The 25,295-nt window shown below is 43.0% G+C and overlaps 1 protein-coding gene across 2 annotated transcripts in view; it reads right to left on the reverse strand.

The window, feature by feature from the left end:
- Nucleotides 1–212: 212 nt before the first annotated feature.
- The window catches only part of acap1 (ArfGAP with coiled-coil, ankyrin repeat and PH domains 1), a 46,295-nt gene continuing 21,212 nt past the window's right edge, over nt 213–25,295 (reverse strand). For both annotated transcript variants that reach the window (XM_080741309.1, XM_080741310.1), the window contains exons 6-23: nt 23,185–23,368; nt 19,237–19,281; nt 18,422–18,517; nt 15,520–15,594; nt 15,196–15,308; nt 14,724–14,775; nt 14,466–14,566; nt 14,051–14,162; nt 13,414–13,622; nt 12,425–12,494; nt 12,116–12,210; nt 10,410–10,603; nt 8,684–8,734; nt 8,077–8,249; nt 6,544–6,653; nt 5,088–5,198; nt 1,904–4,134; nt 213–1,410 (exon numbers count right to left, since the gene is read on the reverse strand). In XM_080741309.1, coding sequence (XP_080597435.1) covers nt 3,957–4,134; nt 5,088–5,198; nt 6,544–6,653; nt 8,077–8,249; nt 8,684–8,734; nt 10,410–10,603; nt 12,116–12,210; nt 12,425–12,494; nt 13,414–13,622; nt 14,051–14,162; nt 14,466–14,566; nt 14,724–14,775; nt 15,196–15,308; nt 15,520–15,594; nt 18,422–18,517; nt 19,237–19,281; nt 23,185–23,368 — 1,969 coding nt within the window. In that variant the 3' untranslated portion in view covers nt 213–1,410; nt 1,904–3,956. The remainder of the gene's footprint in view (nt 1,411–1,903; nt 4,135–5,087; nt 5,199–6,543; nt 6,654–8,076; nt 8,250–8,683; nt 8,735–10,409; nt 10,604–12,115; nt 12,211–12,424; nt 12,495–13,413; nt 13,623–14,050; nt 14,163–14,465; nt 14,567–14,723; nt 14,776–15,195; nt 15,309–15,519; nt 15,595–18,421; nt 18,518–19,236; nt 19,282–23,184; nt 23,369–25,295) is intronic.

Genomic DNA, 25,295 nt, shown 5'->3' on the forward strand with positions numbered 1-25,295 from the left:
TTAGCAGCTGATCTGATGGAAGACACCTTCATCTGAACAAAATACTACGGTGCCCCCTACTGGAAATTGTAAAATGTTGACATCACAGCTTTGGGTTGACACTGACAGTATTATTTAATTGATGGTATATAGTTATATACTGTAATACATTTAGTTAAAATATCACTTATACAGTATGTTAATGAGTTAATAACTGTACCACTTACACAAAAGAAAGTGTACAACTACATTTTATTTGTTCATTAGATACAAGTCTACAGCATCTGGTATCTGAGACAAAATAAACAGGAAACAATATAATATAAAATAAAATAATCCATCATTAAAAAAATACTTTAGAGAAAAGGTAGTCGATCCAAAATCGACTCCAAGCGTCAAATGGAACAAAAAGCATTTCCCTTCCAAAAAAAACAAAAAAACACAAGGTAGGAATTATGGACAGATTGATTTCTGGTGTTAACCGCCGCTACACATAAAGACACCACATGCTGCTCTCTCCCTTAACTATTCCAACGTTCCCACTTGGGCAAATTGTTCTCGTCTTGCGAGTTAACACAAAGAATTTACTGTTGGATTGTTCCGCCCAATGAAGTCAACACCAGCTGAGCTATGAGCTAACACGTGGCTGATGTCCAAGTAGCGTGTGTGTGTGTGTGTGTGTGTGTGTGTGTGTGTGTGTGTGTCCATCTTTATGGCTACACGGAAACCCCAAAGGCATGTACCACCATATTTCTAATGTGTATGTGCATGCTTGAAAGCAGATGTGTAGGACGTATGGGGGCAGTGGTATAAAGCAACCGAGTACATATTTGTACTTCACTTGAGTATTTCCAATTTCCAATAGTTTTACTTCTACTCCACTACATCCCGGATCTAAATACTGTATTGTACTTTTACTCCACTACATTTATTTGAAAACTTTATTTACTAGTTACTTTGCAGATATAAATTATAATATTATCAAACATACATAGGCCTAAACCACTTTAGCCCTATTTTATACCGTGGCTATTTGAAAATAGCAGATCTACAAGCTCACAGCGCGTCGACGCGTGGTGAGCTTGTAGATGTACTATTTTCAAACATTTTGTACTTTTGATGCCAACACATTTTCATACTTAACATTTTGTACTTTTGATGCCAACACATTTTCATACTTTTTTTTTCAAGTACATTTTGAATTCCAGACTTTTATTTGTAACAGAGTATTTCTATATTGCAGTATTGATACTTTTACTTAGGTAAAATATGTGAGTACTTTTTCCACCACTGTATTCGGGAGGTATGAGCGCGGTACGCCTCCGGCAGGAGGTTAGCTCCTAGGGTCTGCGCTTCGGCGTTTCAACTTCTCTGGGTTGTTTGAGGCCATGTGTGAAAAGTCCCTGAAGATATCCTGATATGTGTCATCACCTGTAAAAAGACATGGAAGTTAGACATTATAGTTCAATCAAAACAACGTCAGCCATGTTAAAACTAACTGCTACTGATGTCATGGAGGGGATGCCCCTGATACATGCCAGAAAAAACACATGTTGGGTTTTAACCCAAATAACAGTCTTTTGGTATTGTTTTCTTTCCTTATGTAACCTCAGGCATAGAACAGCATACTCACAAACACAAACGTATTTTATGAACTACCTGTATTTAAAAATATTCTAGCCCTAAGGCAAAAAAGAGAAAGCATACACAGACATGAACAAACACACACACACACACACACACACACACACACACACACACACACACACACACACACACACACACACACACACACACACACACACACACACACACACACACACACACACACACACACATACAGACACACACACACACACACACACACATACAGACAGACAGACACACACACACACACACACACACACACACAGACAGACAGTACCTCATAAGATGCAGTGGGGGGCACACTTTGCAAGCAGATGAGACCAGTTGGAGCGACTCAGTGGACAGAGGGCATAGGCACGTGCACGGTGCATGAGCACACACACACACACACACACACACACACACACACACACACACACACACACACACACACACACACACACACACACACACACACACACACACACACACACACACACACACACACACACACACACACAAAACAAATGAAAAGGCACAGCACATCAAACACTGACCGGCAGTGTGTACTGTGTTTCAAGCAGACACAAAAAGCATAATTCGTCCATTCCTTCATGAGCGAAGTGTTTTTTTTTAGTGTTTTATTTCAGTTGACTAGTGTTGACAAGAAACAAACACTCCCAATTTCAGTTTATCTCATAGGCAGCAAAGGAGGGGCCTTAGCCCCAGGGAGTACTCATGGAAGAATGGATGGGTTGCAGCATAAAAACATCGCCCAGTAAAACAACAACAACATTGTGAAGAAATCTTCAAAAAAAATCTACCTCGGGTTCAAGGCCGACAGCAGTAAGCTCTTTGAAGCCTGATTTACACTCTGTCACACAAAGGTGCTGAGAATACCCGATGTACAAGCTCACAACTGAGCTTGTAGATTGGTTATTTTAGTATTTTAGTATAAATTGAGCCCCTGGGGGTCCTGACCCACAGGTTGAGAACCACTGTTCTAATGAACCAATCGTCCGTGGCCATTAAACGGGTCACTATTCACAGAATAGCGGGAAATCACAAACTAATTGCAACCAAACCCCTGCATTCAAGTTACCTTTACTGTGTCGTACACTGAACAAGACTGTTCAATGTACTTCTATATAGCACAAAAATGAATGGAAAAATATCTATATTCCCAATGGTGGCCTGCACACTGAACTGTACTCTTCTGTACTGTACATACAGTACATTATAAAGGTTACAGCGATGCTACACAGTAAAAATCCTCCGGGTTAATTTAACACCGAGAATGCCAAAATTGATCATGTTTACGCACTCAAAGTAAAATTAAAACAGATGATTTGTACTGTGTACAATACATATATCAGAAAACAATAGGCCTATTGTAGGCTTTTTATATAACGTATGTTGAACATCACAACTCTCAACATTCCCTTTTGATGTTGTAGTATGCAGAGACTGTTCATAAAGTGTATGTTGTAGTATGCAGTACAGTAGGGCATTAACGAAAAAGTCGACTCAGTCTACTTCATTACACAAGTCGACTCCCACCAGAGAAAGTCGAAGATGAAAAAAAGAAATACTTTCTTTGTGAAAATAGCAGATCTACATGCTCAAAGCATGTAGATCGGCTATTTTCACAATTTCTGCCACTATATATTTGACAATTTGGCCAATGTTTAATTTGTAATTTTAGAGGTATTAAAAAAGTCCTTAAATTAGTACTTTAGAAATGTGAAGATACCCTCTATAGTATACACTTAAACTTTATGTTGGTTTGTTTACAGTTGAGTGAGAAAACAATGTTTCACATTAAGTTAATCATCTGGGGACCCCCCAAAATAACTGAGGGGTCGTGTGTGATTTGATGACGTCATCAAACGATAAAGTCGACTTTAACTCAACTTTTTACTGAGTCGAGTCGACTTGCTAAAATCACAAGTCGTTAATGCCCTAGTATGCAGAGACTGTTAATAAAGTGCCAGACATTTGATCTTCTGCAAAGTGCAACGTGGAGAGTCCCTTTTACACCCTTTTGCCTTTGCCCCAAGACATACTGTCTACCCCCCACCCACCCACCCACCCACCCATTGTACAGAAACTCTCTCTTTCAAGCCCTTGTTTACAAGCATCATATTTCTGAGAGCAAATTCCCTTCCTCTGTTTGTCTAACTGAAAAACCTCTCCTAGACTCGTAATTATGAGTATTTGAGTTGATTTCACCGACTGATGTGGCTGAAGAAATGCCATTGTTCAGCATCGTGTTTATGTGATGGGGTCCAGCTTGAACAATGCCCATCCCTCAGCCTCCATCAACCCACCCTCCCACCGCCACACCCCCGCTACAGTGCCCACCCACTAATATGGTTCTTTAGAGCCTGCAGGCTCTTCCTGGTTTGGCCCACTGCGCTCCCTGTCCCGCCCCCTGAAGCCCCACAGCCCGGAACCCCCGAGAGACCTGATTGGCCGTACGCTCCGTCCATCTCCCTCATCTCCTTGTTCATCTTGGCGATCCTCAGCCTGATAGGAATGACAGGAAAAGAAAAAGTTTCAAAAAAGATGTTGACAAAAGGTCACTGTCAATCATTGTTGACATAATTATTGGGAGCCGAAGTTTTTCAGGATCCTATGTTCCCCATGTCAATATTCTGTTAACACACATTATGCCAAAGTGTCTGTTTACATTATGTAGCCAACTAGCTAGCCAGCCAACATTACCTACTAGCCTAATGTGCATGTCATTGTCAAGTACTATGTGCAATTTCGAAACCGGTCAAAGCCTATGGCTTGCCAACTCTGATGGCGCGCGGGCACTCGCTCGGGCGCGCCTCATGAGCCTCAAGTCCTTGCTGTCAGCTTCCCTCTGCCTTGTTGTCAAGTGATGTGAAAATCACAGCGATGGGGGCATGGTTTGCATAACATGGGAACATAGGATCAGTGGTGGAAAGTAACAAAGAACATTTACTCTAGTGCTGTACTGAATTACAGTACTTGAGTAAATTAGGTACTTTTACTTTACTCGAGTATATCCATTTTTGAGCGGTGCTCCTGGAAGGAGTAAGATCCAACATCTGGCTTTGTCCGTGCCCCCCAAAATGTCCGTAATGATACTTTTAGTTCCACCACTGAATATCGATGTTGGGTGGAAACCTTGTATGTCCAAAACCGTATTTATCATTTAAAAAAGGATTTAAATGAGGCGTTGCGTGCTTGTAGATTGTCTGTTTTCACTCGTTTTGTGCAACAGTCTTGTATGATGAAGCAGGGCTTTTCTTTACGAAGAAACGTACACATTTGGAACTTGGGAGATGTGAGGTCTCCTCCGCAATTGGAGATATGAGTGACAATATGACCTTTTGATGTTGACTTTGTCATGTTCCCCACATAAGACCCTGGGCTACATAGGGCAGTGGAAACACAGGGATTACGCCGTGCTATCTCCCATCACCAGCACACACATGGACAACACTTACAGAGTGACGATGTCGGCGTTGGCGTTCTCCACCGCGATTGTGATGGGGTCGTTTTGGTTCTTGTCTTTGGCGTGGTAGTCCGCTCCTCGCTTCAAGAACAGACACACTAACCTGGAAGAGCAAAGAGATGTGTGTTAAGTGTGTGTGTGTGTGTGTGTGTGTGTGTGTGTGTGTGTGTGTGTGTGTGTGTGTGTGTGTGTGTGTGTGTGTGTGTTAGGGCTTTCACTTCAAGCATTTTTTACAGATCGACTAGTTGAAGCCACTGGTAGTCGACTAGTCGACTAGTCGTTAACATATTATGTCATAATAAAGAGCGCTGTGGCACGGCTTTCACAGCAGCCAAGTTACCATGACAACGAATACTCACACACAAACCCCACGTGTGCAAGTCAGTGCAACAACAAGACCAGCATTTCACAATCGCCACATCCATTTGAGCTGCTACAGTAATAGAAAGCCATGCTTACTCACCGATAGCTGCTGTCTCTTGTAAACAAAGGACATATATCCATTTCCATGGTCGGCTAGCCAGGCTAGCTGGCTAGCTCGCTACACAACACAAACACTCCTCTGTCTTTTAATTACTTCTAATCAAACGAACGTGCGGAACGTCTGTCGGTCTGTTCGTTGTAGCAAGAACTGGCCTGTCCTCACTTGCTGCTATGATCGCGCTACGATGTTATACTGTTAAACAACTATATTCTGACTGTAGGACTAGTCTCACAACTCACTGCTGTGTGCAGACGCGACACGGAGCACTTTAGGTGAACTCTGGGTGAACTCCACTCCACTGTCTTTGGGAATATTAACCCCTCGGTGGGGAGATGCAGCAAGGTGTGTGTGTGACTGACTGGATAATAATATTCCGTTTGTAATGGTTGTTAGACATAAAACAACTATAATCGAATTGAAATGAGTTTGCTAGGTCTTCATAAAAAAAAAAAAGAAAAAACGAAAATATTTTTTTTTTATTATTTTTTTTCGACTTTTCGACTAGTACCTACAAGATCGACTAGTGGTTATACTAGTCGACTAGTCAACTAGTCGACTAGTCGGTGAAAGCCCTAGTGTGTGTGTGTGTGTGTGTGTGTGTGCGCGCACGCACAGGGAGGGGACTATGGGGGGATGAACCACACACAGCACTATTCTGTGTGGTTGGAATTCAAAAATAATATCTTCAAGTTAGACAAATTGTTATACTACTAGTATTTTAAAGGGAGAATGAGCCCTTTTGCATGGCTTCAATTATCGAGAAACAGACAGTAGGGAAGCAGTGTACACGGAAAAAAACTGAGTGTTAATTTAACTCTGAGCACCAAATCTTGTACCCAGATAACGTGCAGTGTGTGTGTGTGTGTGTGTGTGTGTGTGTGTGTGTGTGTGTGTGTGTGTGTGTGTGTGTGTGTGTGTGTGTGTGTGTGTGTGTGTGTGTGTGTGTGTGTGTGTGTGTGTCTACCCGGTGTGACCCAGCGTGGTGGCATGGTGCAGAGGTCCTCTCCCATTGCTGTCGGCCTGGTTGACATTGGCTCCATTCTGTAGCAGGAACTCGCAGGCTGCCAAAGCATTCTGGTTGGAGCCACAGCACACAGGAGAAAGAGAGAGAGGATAGCATCACTGCTGTATTACTTCTGATTCATATTCTGTACATATGATGTAATGCAGTGGTTCTCAAACTTTGACATTTGAAGTTCTCCGCTTAACTTTAAACAGTGTACGGATGGAACCAAATGGACACTAGCGGGTCCATTTGGTTCCATCTGTACACTGTAAAAGTTACAGACTTGTAAAGGTCAATTTAGACCCCCAAAAAGGAACCTCTAGGCCCCGTACATACGGCAACGCTCTGTAGAGAAAACGGCGAGGTCCTGGGATATTGCCGTAGCATTTTGCCTTTTTATCAAGCGTTCATATGAAGCTGAAATGATCCATGTCCATGTCACCGAGTGAACGGCAGAAACGCAAGAAGCCACAACGCATGTTAAGCTTTTTCTCTCCTACAAATAGATATTGAATACCCTCCTCAACGTTGTGGTTTGGTGGCTGAGCGGTTAAGTCATTGTGTTTTCTGTCGATGAGCCCCGGGTTCGCGTCCCTGCTTGCCCACCGCAGACGTCTTTTTTTTTCTTTTTTCTCCGGTGATAATAAAGTTATAATTATTATTATTACATTATTCACATAACTCGGTAACGGCGCTGAGTCGGCTCATCGCCTCCGTCATGGATAAAAGAAAAGTTGTTCGTGGTGGTGAAAAGAAGAGACACAAGCGAGACGCGAACCCGGGAGTCGGGACCCGTGGATCAAAAACGGCATGCGTTAACCACTCGGCCACCGAAGAGAAAAAGCCTAACATGCGTTGTTGCTTCTTGCGTTTATGCCGTTCACTCGGTGACGCGAGGGGAGAGAGGAGTCAGCTTTTCCACCCAAATCTGCGGATCCAGATCGTTCCGTTTTTAACCCCCGAAAATGCCGTTGTCGTCTGAACGGAAGGCCTATCTGACTTTTCCTTTTGCGTTATTCACGTTGCCAAAACGCAGTGTGAACGGCGCCCTAGAGAGTCCATGAAATCCACTTTGAGAACCACTGATGTAAAGGCACTTTCACATACATTCTGTACAAGAACGGTGCACAAATCAAGTCTATTGTTGTTATTATGTATAATTTAAAAAAAGACAAAGGCATCAATGCATTCTTCTGAACACTGAACATTAGATTAGATAGACATCACATCACAAAGACACATACACAAACACATGCATACAGCAATGACTAAGCATTTACTGTAGCACACTCATCTCACATCAAGCATTAGACTCACATACAATCTCCCCCTGTCTGTCTGTCTGTCCCTCTCTCTCTCTCTCTCTCTCTCTCTCACAGAAGGAGTGGTAAAAGCCAACAGTCAAATATGGAAAGAGAGTGTGTGCTACAAGCTATCTTATCTCTCTCTCTCTGTGTGTCTCTCTCCCTCCCTCCCTCTCAAATGCCTCACCGCTGACACGGCCTGTATGAGTGGGGTGCTGGACTCCTCAGCCACGTTGACCCAGTTGACGTCGGCTCCGTGGGCCAGGGCGTCGGCCATGATGGGGAAGTTCTGCAGGGCCGCCGACCGGTACAACAGCGCCCCCGGGTGGAGACCACTGAGGTCCTCATCACTGTCTTCCTCTGGGGGGACGGACAGACATGGACAGGGAGACATGGACAGAGTCTATTCATCACGTAAGAGCGTTTTGTGAAGCGCACCGCAGCTCTTGACATCAACCGTTATTTTAAATAGCATAGATAAACTTACCTGCCTCATATAACCCTTCACTAGTGGTGGAACAATTACTATGATCTTTTTCTTAAGTCAAAGGAGAAGTACCACAGTGTAGAAATACTCTGTTACAAGTAAAGGTCCTACAGTATATTCAGAATTTGCAAAAGTATTACAGTATCCAAAAAGTAATTACCATGCAGGATATATTATATCCTATATATATTATAAGTATGACACATTAATGTAGTTAAGGCTGGTAAATATTGAACTGCAACTCCATCCAAATGCGTGCCTTTGTGCACCTGTGTGTGCGAGCATGCATGTGTGCATTTTATCTCACCTATGTGAAAGCCTGTGTTGTTCTTTTGGACAAGGTCGGCGCCGCTTAGCCCTAAGGACAGAGAGAGAGAGACAGAGAGAGAGAGAGAGAGAGAGAGAGAGAGACAGAGACAGAGAGAGAGAGAGAGAGAGAAAGAAAGAGAAAGAGTCATGTAATGTTCCTCTGGCGATTGTTTGCCCTGCTATGGACATTAAACACACACACACACACACACACACACACACACTCACACACACACACACACACACACACACACACACACACACACACACACACACACACACACACACACACTAAAGCAATACCCCTGGGTTCAGGGATTGTGTGTACAGTATGTGTTTTGTGGTGATGTCAGCAGGAAGGAGTGAGTGATGAATTGGACCAGTCAGTTATCCCCCCCCCCCCCCCCCCCCAACAAACCATACAGGTTTTACAGTGCCAATGTACGTCACACACTGCAGGGCGTACATCTGCCACGTCTTTACATGCACACGGTTTACATGTCAAACGTTTATGTGTCAGGGACCTCCAAATTAATTTGTATATGGCCAGGGACCCCCATCTGATGATATTTTACGCCAGGGACCCCCATACAACATTTGTGTTTTTTTTGTGTGTCTGTTTGTGTGTGTGTGTACGGAGCCCCGCAGTGGCCACTGGAGGGAACAAAAATATATAATGCTAATTCGTGGCCACGAAATAGTAATTGGTGGCCACGAAATAGTAATTGGTGGCCACAAAATACTAATTCGTGCCCACGAAATAGTAATTAGTGGCCACGAAATAGTAATTGGTGGCCACGAAATACTAATTCATGCCCACGAAATAGTAATTGGTGGCCACGAAATAGTAATTGGTGGCCACGAAATAGTAATTGGTGGCCACAAAATAGTATAGTAATTGGTGGCCATGAAGTAGTAATTGGTGGCCACGAAATAGTAATTGGTGGCCACGAAATACTAATTGGTGGCCACAAAATAGTAATTGGTGGCCACGAAATACTAATTCATGCCCACAAAATAGTAATTGGTGGCCACGAAATACTAATTCATGCCCACGAAATAGTAATTGGTGGCCACGAAATACTAATTCATGCCCACGAAATAGTAATTTGTGGCCACGAATTAGCGTTATATATTTTTTCCCCTCCAGTGGCCACTAGGGGGCTCCGTATGTGTGTGTGTGTGTGTGTACAAAAATACTACACATTTTATTTTATTTTATTTTATCATGATGTTTTGGAAAATAGCTGATCTACAAGCTCACAAGGCGTCGTATCGCAACGCGTTGTGAGCTTGTAGGTCGTCTATTTTCAAATAGCCGATCTTAGACCAGTGGTTCTCTTTTCAGGCTACAAACCCCCCAAAATAATCAGATTTGAACTGTGTGGACCCACCACCATGACAAGCACTTTGAATTGTAGGAGTTGAGGCATTAACATATTGTGAAAATGGCTATATAAATCTACAAGCTCACCACGCCTTGTAACATGAGGCATGGTGAGCTTGTAGATCAGCTATTTTTACAATCTTTGCTTCTTTCTTATAATAGGCCTATTTGGCAATTTGGCCAATGTTTGACCTGTTTTTATAGTATAGTTTATTTATTACTTTTTGATGCTGGGATGGTCTTTTTCTTTACTTTATTTTTTTGTTAAAAGACTGTTGTCAAATTGCTGTCCCGACCAACAGGTTGAGAACCACTGCCTTACAGGCCATGCTGGTACCTGTGAGACGGGGCAGGGTGGCGCGGTTAGGCTTGGGTTTGACCGCCGGTCGAGGCATGGAGCGGTCCTGCGTGGCGGCCCGGTTCCTTTTGCCGCTGGAGCGTCGCACTGGGGGGTTCCGTCCGGCCTCCGGGAGTTTCTGGATGAACTTCTTCTCCACGTACTTCGAGCGGATCCACGACTCCTTGTCACCTCTGAGAGACGGAGAGAGAATTTAGAGCGCAAGAGGGAGGCAAGCGTGGGGTGAGAGAGTATTGCTTACTCACGTTATGCGGCACTCACGAAACCTAATATCACCACAATCAACATGCAACATGACAGCTCCCGGGCTACAAACTACAAACAAACGGGGCTGGAGTTTCCGAGAACATTTCAAGCTTATCTGGTTTCATATTGTTTCCACAACTTTTGTACGTTTGTACAGCTGAGTGACAAGAATGCTAACACACACTGATAGCAAGATAACAATCCTTCAGATAATAATAACAAAATAATTACATTTGTATTATGTTAAATTCAATAAAACAAAGGGTAATGTAATCACATCGTTGAAGCCAAAATCGGGAAATAGTTTGCATGGCAAATAGGTCATTTTCTTTCCGCAATCCATTGCAGAGTTATGTTTTACTGTAATGTACTAATAGTAAATGTCAGTGTTTTGTCCTTCAAATTTCAAATGCAATCAATTTGAGAATGAAAACACACACATACAAGCCAAATAAAACAGAGGCAAAGTCCTGCTGGGACAAAGTCCTGGGGCAACAGTCTTTCAAACATAGATGCAATACTTTGAATTTACATAGAGGCACTATTAATTGAAAACAGCCACATGTGCTCTGAAAACCCAAGCCAAGTTCTTCCACACCGAACTGATAACACATGACATTTGACATAAACAGACAAGACTTAAAACTAACGCTGTAGAAAGCATGCAGCTGTACAGCATGTTTCCGGAGGGCACTTTAATTACGACACCAACCAGGCACCAGCATTACTGTAATGTAAATACCTGCAGTACTTCCTCTCTTCTACGCGTTGGAGAGGAGAGAAGAAAAGAGGAAGTCACCAAACAGGGCCAGGGGAAATGAATAGACCAGCGACTTTATGACGTTGCACAAACGTAACGGGGTGTCAGTGTTTGTATGTAGGCCAGAATGATACATGGGTAGGTCCCTGGGTAGTCAGCGTCAGCGTAAACACAACCCACATGCAGAAATAAACCTGTACTGTATGTAATGTTCACTTTGCAACAGCAGGGGGGGATGATGGGTCTAGTTTTGTACGAGGAGCTCACTTTTGGACATTTCAAAGGCACAAAAAAGGTGTTAACTAAATTTGCATTTGATACTATTGAAAGTCTCAGTTCTTGTTGTGATGATGTAGACATGCGTCACTGTCTGAAACTTTCCAATAGCATCACTAACGGTGGTGTGAAAAAGCCACTCGGGAGGGCCCAATGAATATATATCTAATGATGCTTCAGAACCTTGTATGATAATGTCAATGATAATTCCTGGATATACTTCTTCATATAAGAGTGATGCACAAAAATAGCGAAAGTAGACAATCTACAAGCTCACAATGCAACGATTCGTACCGCGTTGTGAGCTTGTAAATCACCACTATTTTAAAAACATATATGATAAAAAAAGGAAACGTTTTGGACATACAAGGTTTCCACTCGACAGCGACAATATTGTTCATACCTGGGACTGGAGGGGTGTGGCTTCTTAATGGTCATCTCATCAATACGTGCCTCATAGATCCTGTTGATGGCTGTGTTTCCTAGCTCACACATCAACTGCAGAGGGTAAAGCAACAGGAGAATCAAAGTTTAACTTACTACAAACCGTGGTTGTTTGAAACTTCATATCAAATCAAATCATTATCATTATCATTATTATTAATATTTTATTTTTGTTTCAGTTATTGTAATTTCTCCATCAGTTGTTTGACTAAGCAAATATAAAAATCGGCTCTAATTAAATAAAATAATGTTTAATGGGCTTAATGACCTTGATCAGCTCTGGCTCCCAGGAGTCTAGTGTGAGAGAGCGTACTTTGGAGAAGTGAACCCCCAAGCTCCTGTTAGAGAGGGAGACATTCAGTGCAAAAAGGTCATTTGACAACAAGAAAATCTCATAAAAATGTGCGTGTGTCTGTCTTTGTGTATGTGCGTTGTGTGGATGTGCACCTCCAAAGGTGTGTGTCTGTCACGTGTGCGGTTTTGCATGTGCGATGTGTGTGCATTTAACTACTTAAACGTATAGTTGTGTTGTATTGACCTGGGGGCTCTATACTGGGCACCCTCCTTTTTCCCTTTACACTAAATATCTTAGCCGAAAACAGAGATCTACAAACTCACGATACGTCACACTGCGACATGTTGTGACCCTGGAAATCAGCTGGTTTTCGCCAAATGTACACACAAGAATATGGGACGCTAGAGTTCATAAATTTGACAGCCACATACTGCAGTGCTTCTCAACCTGTGGGTCAGGACGCAGAGGGGTCTCCAAATTATTTCGGGGGTCCCCAGATGTTTAGCCAAATGTTAACATTGTTTTCTCACTCAACAGTAAACAGACCAACATACAGTATACGTGTATACAGGGTATCTGCACATTTATAAAGTGACAATTTAAGGACTTTAAAGACCTTTTTAGTACCTCTGGTCAAACATTGGTCAAATTGTCAAATTTTAGAGGCAGAAATTGTGAAAATAGCGTTGCGAGGCGTTGTGAGCATGTAGATCTGCTATTTTCACAATGGAATAGATCGAGTCAAACTAAATGCAATCTGGCTAGCCATCGCCAAGGAAAAGTTTGGTCGCTCTTTTCACTTTTTTGCAGCAATGCGGAAGTCTGTAATCGAGAGACTAAACTAAATGTAATGTCAACTCCTACAAGTCCAAGTGCCTGTGCAGTGTGGGGGGTCTCCAGTTCAAATATGATTATTTTGGTTTCGTGGCCTGAAACGGTTAAGAATCACTGACATACTGTACCTGTGTATACCAGAGCACACAATGCACAGCGTGATGCCCAGGTTGATGGAGGCCCAGTCCGGGCTGGGCTCTCCACAGTCACAGCACTGCCTGTTGCCTGCTATGGCCTGAACCTCCTCCACCGCCGTGCGGCCCGTCGACTCCTCCTCCCCGCCCACAACTCCACCTCCTCCCACAACGCCAGCAGACATGGAGCTGCAGCGCTGTCTCTGACGCACGCACACACACACACACACACACACACACACACACACACACACACACACACACACACACGCGCACACAGGCAGGCACGCATGCATGCAGATACACACAAACAGAATGTACACAACAGATTGAATGCCAAAACCATCTTCCTGCATAGCTCATACAAAACTCCCACTGATGACTGATGTTATATACAGATATAGTGTGTGTGTGTGTGTGTGTGTGTGTGTGTGTGTGTGTGTGTGTGTGCGCGCGTGCGTGCGTGCGTGCGTGCGTGCGTGCGTGCGTGCGTGCGTGTGTGTGTGTGTGTGTGTGTGCGTGCGTGCGTGCGTGCGTACGTGTGTGCGTGCATGCGTGCACGTGTGTGTGTGTGTGTGTGTGTGTGTGTGTGTGTGTGTGTGTGTACGTGTGTGTGCGTGTGTGTTCTCACAGGGCTGTGTGGGTCTTCCCTGCGTTCCTGAAAGGCTGAGGCAATGCTGTTCTGGACAGCACTCATCCAGGCTTGTTGTTGCCTCTCTGAATCTGCCTGCAACTGACAGCTCCTACAAACACACACACACACACACACACACACACACACACACACACACACACACACACACACACACACAGTTCTTAAACCCTGGCGTGCTCAGTTAGGCGCATCTACCATCTACAAGTAATGTAAAACTGCACATGTCAACTGCAGGATCAATCTAATTTACCATTTTCCTCGGAGTGGATTACAAGGTTCAGTCAATACAACCACAAAAATGCATAGCTAGTACTTGTGCATGCTCATGTGCATCCACACGCACGCACACGCACGCACACGCACACGCACACACACACACGCGCGCACTCACTTGGAGGGGGAGACCACTTCAAAGCAGAATCGCCTCTCGTTTTCGCTGCTGTGCTTGACAGTGCAGAGACGCAAGTCCTCCACCACGACTGTGGGCGGATCCTAAGAGTGCACACAGGGGAATATGCAGGTCACACTTTGTGCATGCACGTTTGCTTATACATCTGACCTTTTTTTCCCCCTCTTCTGTCTGAGCCATTTGGTTGGTTTGCCTTTTGAACATGCTGATGAAGAAAAGGGAGCGCTTAAAAAAAGATACCTTGAATTTCTTCTGATAGACCAGCTGATTATTCTGGAGTGAGAACCATCGCCTGAAACAGCGAGAGCAGAAAGAAGATTATGAACATTTATAATTCGGTTTTGAGAGGTTCATTGTTCCTCCAAAAGTCAATGTACAGTATGAGAGCCTTGGTTGATAAAGAAATACTCAACAGCTTCCATGTGAATATGGTCAATAACCATCATTACTAACATTTCAAAATTAAATATTCTTCTTCTTCAGTGCTATTTTAAATTGTGAAAAAAAAAATACAAGAGACTTTGGACCACACAGCATTGTTTTGGAGTTTATAAACTGATTCCTTTTATAGTTTTCCTGTTATTAATTCTTAATTCACTGTAAATATACAAATGAAAATTGTCGTTGTATTCAAGCCATCATGGGGTGAGTAAATTCCTTTTTTTGGTTGAACTACTCTTGACAGGGGTTGACAGGGTTAGGTTAACAGCACCTGCTCCAGGTCTTGAAGGCATTGCTTGCTCTTTTGTACAGGTAGCCCTCCATAGCGATTCCATTAGCTGCATCAGCATTGAAATCCATCATGGAGCCGTCGTAGCACATATCCTACCAGCAAAACAAAATGCAGACATCACCGACAGGTCATGTCGCTCAGTGGAGACAGGAGTATGATAATGCTACAAGTCACGTGTCTTGTAGTTTTACATTTTTCTGGGAATCCTACGGAATGTGAATGTGTGAATGTGTGAATGTGAATTTGAATGTGTGAATGTGAATGCACACAAAATCTCCACCCTGTCTCGGTTCATGTGTTCACCTTTTTCTTGATGGCAGAATGTCTTTGTTCCATGTCCCTCTTCTCCCTTGCAGCGTTTAGAACCAGCTGAGTGTGCTGTCACAAACAAATAGAGAGTTTCGATCATTTGGGCACCGAAATCATCACAGTATCATGATAGCTGCCTGGCACCATGTCGCATGTGGCATTGTACGTTCACAATACCAGCCACTTTCGCAGTTGCTTTGCTACAGTATACCTATACATTCTATACTGATGCACAGTTTTCCCACATGAGAACCTTCATACGGTAAAGGCTCAGTTAAAAACAAGGTTTGTTAATTGGTGTTATTTTTCAATATGGCATGCAGTTTCTGTTAGTATGGGGGTAGCCTCGCTAGCCAGCCTAGTGTGGAGGTGAAGGAATGGAGAGCTCTCAATATTTTAATCGCAAATATCCTGAATCACCATGGAAACCGGATTTAAGAGGCTTGTATGGAAGCATACAAGCGTGTCTGTCTGGGAATACGGAATTTCCTTTCCCCCTGTCTATCTAGTAACTGTATTGACACACCGGATTTCCATACAGAGAGATACACAGAGGAGGGGTGTGGGGTGGGTGCAGAGAGAGACAAAGAGCAACAGAGAGAGACCTAGCTTCAGGGGCGTCACAAGGGGTAGGAAAGTGGGACTGAGTTACTAGGGCCCAAGGTGGTGGAGGGGCCTTAATTATTTTATACTTTAGCTATTGAAAAATAGCAGATATACAAGCTCACAGCCGCGCTGCGAGCTTATAGATCTGCTATTTTTGAAAAGTCGTGAAAATGTGTGCAAATCTTCGAATATATGTATTTTTTAAGCGAACATTTGTAACTCAAATTTTGCTTCTGGGGGGTCCCTGGAACTCAATATTTTGAGATGGGGTTCCGTGGCCAAATACATACCATTTTGGGGGCCCTTCACATGAGAAGGTTTGAGCTCCGTTATAGGTAGGTAAGATATTCAAAGATTTTCATGATTTTTCTAAAATAGCAGATCTACAAGCTCGCAGCGCGGCACTCGGTGCCGCGCTGTGAGCTTGTATATCTGCTACTTTTCAATAGTTAAAGCACAGGGGCCCCGCAGTGAATCCTTGTACCCAGGGCCCAGAATTTGGTGCGACACCCCTGCCTAGCTTTGAGGTAGAGGTTATCATTACAGACTACGCTATGCAGGAAACAGGAATCAGGAAGTGTCAAACCTCTCCCTGCATCCTGTGCTGAATGGTGGAACGTCAGAGTCTGGTCCTAGCAGAGACACTACCTACATGTACATGTACTGTAGTGCCTTGCCTTTTCAAATGAATGCAACAGGATTTAGGCTATGGTATGGCCATGATTATGGCTATTATCATTAGCCATTAAGACATAATCACATGAACCCATTAAGACCTGAGGCCGATTCTACAATGACTTCTAAATCAATGGTTCTCAAACCTTTTTGTGCCAAGGACTCCCATAATTATATGTATTTGGTAACGAAAATGTTAGTTTTTTTGCCAGGGACCCTCAGAAGAGAAGATTTGTGTCTACTGTCTAAATTATTCAAACATGTGCAAACATTTTCGATATTTTCTACAATTTTCAAAAACACCAGATGTCGTACAAGCTTGCAGCGCGACGCGAAATGACGTGCGTTGAGCTTGTACTTAAGAGATAATCACATTAAGATTTACATACAATTTTGATGTGAGCCCTAGCCAAAAAGGCATTATGAAAATGTACATCTTTTGTTAGAACAACTTGATCACATTAATACTAAAAAATAACAGTTATAAGGTCGTCAACATGTATTATTGTATTAATCAAGAAAAGGCAGTTTAATTCCATGTTAAGCCCTGAGTTGACCAGGAGGATACTTAAGTCCCCCAGGGCTTCCCTCAATACCTCTTTGCCCAAAATAGCAGATCTACAAGCTGACGTCACATTACGAGCTTGTAGATGTCGCTATTTTTGTTGAACGTTTGCCCTCCGAATAGGGGCGCTTGGGTTCACGTGGAAAAAAACAAACAAACATGAACCAGTACAGCCACGTTCATCTGTCTCACTTTCAGTCACTCGCTCTCTGCTTCACTGTCTCTTAACTTCTGGTTAAAGGAAGCAGCTCGGTGGTTTGCTCTGGCCAGTGAAAGGTGACTTCCCCGTGTGAAGCAAGGGGCTCTTATACTGAATCAACTCCAACGGCTATAATGTAATAGCAATGACGAAACATTTACGCAGTGCCAACATTTGTGTTCCACTTTTTAACACCAACCAGAGGGAGGTCCAAACAAGTTAAACTCTCTCTCACTCTCTAACACACACACACACACACACACACACACACACACACACACTCACATACGCACGCACGCGCGCACACGCACACACACACACAGCCATGTGAAATATTTCCTGTTGTTGCAACTGCGCTCACTGTTTCCTGTCACAACGTGATGTCACCCAGTGACTTGTCACGTGTCCCCAGTTAAACTGCATGTCTAGCCTCTGAACAGCTGACATGAGCACAGTGGGTCAGGTACTGTAGTAGCAAGTTGAGGACCTTGGCAAAACATGACCCTTCATCAGTCCCACCAGGTTTTCGAGGGTCTTTTTGTGATTATTGATTATTGTGGCCAACATCGACCACAACCCCCACACAACAAATTGCAAGTTAATGTCACTTAAAAGGAGACAGGGAAAATAAATACGAAATATTGTTAAATGTTGCAGGGATTAGGAAATATTGTAGGATTGCTTGAAATTGCTTCATTCCTGTGTTCGCATTCACAACATCCTGGAATTGCTGCTTTATATAACCTCTGGGCAACATCCTATGTATCAGATGACTCTTCTCTATTTATTTATTTTCTCTAAATGCATTAGAAAATAAAGTTGTGGTGTTAGCAAGACAAAGCGACACTTACTTCATTAGTGAGCATGTGGCGATAGTCCTCCAGCTCTGACAGAGACTGGTGTCCAGTCTGGAAGAACTGAGCCTGCGCCTCCATCAGTGACAGAATCTGGTGGCGGGAAAAGATTGTAATTTTCCAAAGATAGCAATTTACTATACTTGTAATAGTTAAGTCTATATTCATCAGAGGATCTGAACTCTCCATCCTATTCTGAGAGTCCTCGCCATTATAGATTTGTACTCGGTTGCGCACCGTGTCGCACACTGAAAAGTATGCTTGTAAAACTACTATTTTCGGCGCACACAACTAGGTATAAATCACACTTAACTCCCTGTCAGTTGCAGATGTTTTCCAGTTAATATGAGTACAGCCACTGTCTTGTCTCAAGCTGTCTGCTTTTATTTATTTGTTTGACAGAATGTCAGATATTGATATTCTTTTTAAATAAAACATGTTCTAGTAATACCCACAAGGTAAAATGGCACATGAAAGGTTAAAGATGCACACCACAATTTTCCATTGTGTCCCAGAATTCCTCTGGGCCAAAGTGTTGTGTGGGCCTTTCAAGACAATCTTATAAATTGATACCAGATGTCCTGTTTGTGTCCGAATCTTGTGGTATACTTTCATTGTTTTGTTAATTTTGCCAATTCTGTGCAGATTTAAACCATTGCCCAAACAAATACCACACCAAATTCGCCTTCAAACACACATTGTCTAAACAAAAACTAGTAACTACATTAAGGCATTCATTATACGTGATGTCAGACCCAAATAGAGGGACTGGAGCACGGAAACAGCTTTTTGATATTTCAACATGAACTCACCGCCGCCAGAATGTCTGTCTTCTTCTTGGCTTCAATGACATTGATCTGTAACAAAAGGAAAAAAAACCGCTCTGTCCCGTGCACCTAACCAACCCGTCCTTTTGCTCGGGGATTTCAACTCTTGTGACCTGTCCGATCACCTGCCCAACCTACATCAGTACGTGGACTGTCCGACCCGCCTGGAACGCACTTTGGATAAGTGCTATGGCAACATACCAGACGCCTATAAAGCCATCAGCAGGCCTGCCTTGGGGAAGTCCGACCATAAGGTCATACATCTTCTTCCACATTATAGGGCCAGGCTGAGACGGGAAAAGACAGTGACCAAGGACATTGTGACCTGGACAGATGACTGTAGGGAGGAAATGAGATGTGAGTTGGAAACTACTGACTGGCTATTTCTGAACTCATGTGACACCCCTCATGAACGAATTGACACCTTTACATCCTATGTGTTGTTTAATGAAAGTAAAATCATGCAAACTAAAACTGTTAAAATATTCCCTAATAACAACTTATGGATGTCTAGTGATCTGAAGGGATGCATTCGTGAGCAAAAACGTGCTTTTAAAAATGGTAATGTTGAGTTAGTTAGAGAAAAGAGATGTGAACTAAGATCTAAACTGACAAAGGCAAAAATAGAATACAAGAACAAAGTGGAGCACCACTATTTTTCAGGAAATGCCAAGAAGGCATGGGAAGGTCTAAATGTGATGATGGGTAGGGAAACTAAGCAAAAGCATACCCCCCTGTCACACCCCTCTCCATCTTTTGCAAATGAGTTAAACATCTTTTTTAGTCGTTTTGATAAGAATGACTTCAGTGCTGAGCGTGATAGTGTGTGTAGGTCCATTCCAGAGTATGTTCCTATTACACTCAATGAACATGAAATCGTAGCCAGCTTGTCTGGTATTAAGCCTAGCTCTGCCCCTGGGCCAGATGGCCTGAGAGGTAGAGTTTTGAAAGAAAATATTTATGAACTTAAAGGTATTCTCTTGGTGCTTTTTCAGTACCTGCTTGATTCTTTAACTATGCCTAATGGATGGAAAATGTCTTGCATTGTACCTCTTCCCAAAAAACCTGGAGCTACTGAATTAAAAGACTTCAGGCCCATTGCCCTTACCTCCATCTTGGGAAAATGTTTTGAGAGAGTTATAAGCAGACAAATTACAGCATCTGTTTCTAACCGCTTAGATCATCTCCAATTTGCATATAAAAGTCAGAGGGGAACTGATGATGCAACTGTCAGCCTGGTTAACACCTTGACTAAGCATGTCCAGGTCCCCACTTGCTTTGCCAGGGTCCTCTTTATTGATTTCACTTCGGCCTTTAACAGCATGCAGATACACACTCTCCTGCAGAGACTCATTGATCTGGGGGTAAATGGGGGTATTATACATTTGGTCAGAGATTTTCTCTCTAACCGCCCTCAACAAGTCCGTGTCAACGACACTCGGTCCGACATCACTGTGCTTAACACAGGTGCTCCTCAGGGGACAATTTTATCACCCTTACTTTTCTCCTTGTATACTAACGAATTCCAATTAGATCTGGAGAAGTTTAGTCTCTTTAAGTATGCTGATGATATGGCCTTGGTTGCCTTACTAGAGGAGGAGGATACAGCTGGAGAAGAAGCATACAGAAAACAAGTATCTTCTCTCCATAACTGGTGTGATGTAAGCTCCTTGGAGATGAATATATCAAAAACAAAGGAACTGGTCATTTATGAAAAGAACCCTGTGCAACCCCTTATAATTAAGGGACATAATGTAGAGATAGTAAACAACTTTAAATATCTAGGCACTATAATTGACAGCAACCTTAACTTCAAGGACAACACTGACTATATTTTTAAATCCTGTAACCAACGTCTCCACCTTTTACGCAAGCTCAACTCTTTCAGGGTGAGCAAGCACATTATGGAAACGGTTTATAAGAACCTCATAGAGGGAATCTTAACCTTCAACATGGCAATGTGGTACGGTAATCTTAACCTACAAGGTAGAGGCAAGCTGCAGAGAATAGTAAATCTGGCATCAAAAATCATAGGGAAAAAACAAAAACTATTAAGTTGTATCTACAATGAAGTGGTTAGTAAAAAGACTGTCAAGATAATAAATGACCCCTCTCACCCACTCCATAGGGAGTTCGATTTACTTCCCTCTGGTAGACGCTATAGAACAGCTTGGGCACACCGTAGCCGTAATATTTTTAAAAATTCATTCATTCCTAATGCCATTAAGGCAATGAATGAAGTCATGTCTCGCTGATCTGCCTGTTTTTTCCAAACATATACCATTGTTGTCCTTCCTGGTTGCCTTAAAGATGCTTTGTGTCATTGTGTGTAATTGTTTGTTGTTGTTATCTGTTTTAATGTTGTAATTGTATATGAGATATGAGACAAAAGACAAATCTCCACATTGTGGACAAATAAATGAAACTAACTAACTAACTAACTAACTTTGAAAAACACAGAGTGTACGGCCTGGGCCACTGGCGCAGCAATCCAGGCACCGAGGCTCAGTGTAGCTTGACAGCGTGTCGCAGGTTCGAGTCCTGAGGCCTTTGCTGCATGTCACTCATTCCCTGTCTGCCTACTGTCTATCCCTATCAATAAAAGCATAAAAGCCCCCCCCCCCCCCCCCCCTCTAAAAAAAGAAAAGAAACGCAGAGTGTGCCATGTTTCTATAACCATAAACTACAGTATCTAGCCAGTTTTCCCCTTGGTGTGCCCTACTACAACACTGAAAGGAAGCCCGCAGGATATATTATTATCATTCACGGCAGCAGAGGAATGTCCCTAATCAGAGGTACAGACGTGTATCTGATACCTGTCTGTCACCCTGGTTACATAACTCTCATGCTGAATTCGCACCGCCACTAGAATTCCGCTTCCATATTTTGAGAAAGCAGCGTGGTTCTATGCGTTAGGCATTTCAACAGCATGCCTAGCCAGCAAAAAAGAACATTTTGGGTGAAGTTTGCAGCGAGACAAGGCAGCAACCAACCAGATGCTCACTGTGGTCTGACCTAGGGGTGAACTCACGCTGGGCGAGACCTAGCCGGTTGAGTGTCTAAACGGAATTATTGGAATTTGGCGGAAGCACTCAAAGGTGATGTGGTCATGTGCATATTTGTAGGACATTTTGGACACAACGATTTCGCGTGAAAACGCTTAGCTTAAAACTACTGTCGCTGTTGGTGTGAATTAGGCGTAACTCTGTTTAAAGTCTTCAGTGACATGTTTTAGTGGGCCTCCTGTGTTTGTATCCTACGTATCTCCTACATGGATATGCCATGTGTTCACAACAGATGGCTCAGGGGTCATGTATGGGGCCTGCTAACACTGCGGAAGTGCTCTTGATCAAGGGAAGGCATGCTAAACTGCCTCTTAAAAAGAGACAAAGCAGGGACCTCCTCTACATAATTTATAGAATTGTGTTGAACATTACACTTTTTTATATATAAAGGCTGCCCCCCGTAGTAACTCTGAGGACCCCCTAGGCCGGGGTACGGGACCCCGGTTAAAGACCCAATATATAGTGTGTATTTATAAAGAAAATAAGGGTTAACACAAACTCCAACTACAGTATGTATAATGGTTATCAATAAAGGCAAATGGAAAATAACTAGTTCAACTCACTTTTTTTTTCATAATGTCATATCACGGTCGGGCAGAAATCTCGTATCTCCAAGTTTCAAATGTGTGCGTAAAGCCCTGCTTCATCATACAAGGTTTGCCGCACAAGACTAGTGAAAACAGACGATCTACAAGCACACAACGCCTCGCGTTGCGAGGCGTTGTGTGCTTGAAGATCGGCTGTTTTCACTAGTTTAAATACTAAATAATAATTTTAAATGATAAATACAAAATAACGGTTTTGGACATACAAGGTTTCCACCCGACAACGACGATATGTACCATTGCACATTCTCTCAGTGACCTACCTGCAGAACATAGTCCAGGGCCTCGGAGCGGAAGGCCTTGCGCGCGCTAAGCAGAGCGTTGCTGGCGTCGTCCACCTCGTGGGGTTTACTCCGCGGCGCCTGGGCGTTCCTCGTCAGACAGCCCTCCAGGCTCTCGCTCCTCCTCTCAAACTCCTTACGCACCTCCTTGAAGCGACGGACGTCCCTGTAGGACGAGGGTGGGGTGAGGGAATGGAAGAGGTTGTTGAGGAAGAGAAAGCAAGAGGGATAGACTGAGGCATGGCAAGGTGAACTTGATTTGGACATGATTCTAAATGTTGGACTTGACTTGGTATTCTATATTTAGACTAAGGACCTTATTTGATATTCTACTTCTAGACTCAGGACATGACTTGGAATTCTTCTACACTTAGACTTGCAACTAGACAGGAGACCTCTAACTCTGTGGTTCTCAACCTGTGGGTCGGACTCGGGACCCCCCAAATTATTGGGGAAATCCCGTTTTGGCGACGTAGCGATAAGGCGAAGTGTACTAACAGGGGCAAATCTACTAATGGGGTCTCCTACCGTACTGATAGGGCGACATGCACATTTCCATTCAGGCTTGGGACTGCAGTAAGATGTCCATAGTAATCGTGTGCGGTGCGCAAAAATAACTGATTTGCAAGCTTACTGTCTGATAGTACAGTATAGGATTCCTTATAGCACGGCTGTTATGTTTCAGGGCAAAATGAATCCTGTGGTTAAAAATAACAGATCTGCAAGCTAGCATCCTGTTAGATCTGTTCTTGTTAAGCATGCACCACCGCATATAAAATTATATGCGTTGCTTGTAGAAGAAAGAGACAGAGAGATTATTTGATGTGGAAACGGAGACGCTTATTAGGCTATGTTTTTATTTGGCCACGCGTTCTTGGGCTATTTATTGTTAAATGAATCAAGTAGGCTTAATAGCCTATATATATTTTATTTGTGTGTGTGAGAGAGAGAGAGAGAGAGAGAGAGAGAGAGAGAGAGAGAGAGAGAGAGAGAGAGAGACGTAGAGAGACGTCCATCGCTAATTGCTACCTGAAGGCTGTTAGTACACTTGTATTTCGCCTTAACGCTACGTCGCCTTAACGCTACGTCGCCAAAACGGGACGTGCCCAAATTATTTTGGGGAGGTCCCCAGATGATTAGCTAAATGTTAACATTGTTTTCTCACTCAACAGTAAACAAACAGCCATACAAGTGTATACAGGCAGAGTATCTTTGGCTACAATTCAAAGACTTTAAATACCTTTTTGGTCAAACATTACCTCTGGTCAAACATTGGCCAAATATTAGAGGCAGAAATTGTGAAAATAGCAGATCTACATGCTATTAGATCGACTATTTTCACAATAGAACCGTGTCATACAAAATGGGTAATGCCTCAACTCTTAGTGCTTGTCGGGGGGTCCCCCCAGTGAAAATATTATTGGGGGGTCGCAGCCTGAAAATGTTGAGAACCACTGCTCTAACTGACTTGAAAGTCAAGCATAATGCACTTCTCTGATAGAATATGAGACTGCAGGGTCATTCTTTCCTTTGTTTGAAAGGTATATTCTCGTGACATGTCTCATCCCAAATTGACATTTGGCTTTCTTTCAACACAAAAGAGGGCGGGCAAGACATTTATGGGCAGCACCCAAGCTAACAAAGGTTAGTCACTGGGTTTGGAATCCATCGTTACTGTGAGTGACAGATGCTACTATTCAAGCATAACAAGCCACAGCCACAAATATATTTACTTTACTTCAACAGAAAGGGCTGGGGGCCGATCTGAGAGACAGATGGACAGAGACAGTGGAAGAATTAATAATAATACCGTAGCAAGTCATATCAATCTGAGAGACAGATGGACAGAGACAGTAGAATAATTGATAAAAGCAAGTCATATCAAGATCAACAAAATAATAGAATGTGTAGCTCAGTAGAAAAGACACATTCAAGGGATTTGAACCCAGATTTTGTTTACATTGTTACCAAGATTTGCACTCAAACACACAAAGAGATGTGTGGGGGGGTCCCCAAATTATTTTGGGGCGTCCTCAAATGATTAACTTAATGTGTAACATTGTTTTTCACTCAACAGTAAACATCTGCACATT

The sequence above is a fragment of the Nannobrachium achirus genome (genome assembly GCF_963921795.1).
Source record: "Nannobrachium achirus genome assembly, chromosome: 14".
Taxonomy (NCBI): Eukaryota; Metazoa; Chordata; class Actinopteri; order Myctophiformes; family Myctophidae; genus Nannobrachium; species Nannobrachium achirus.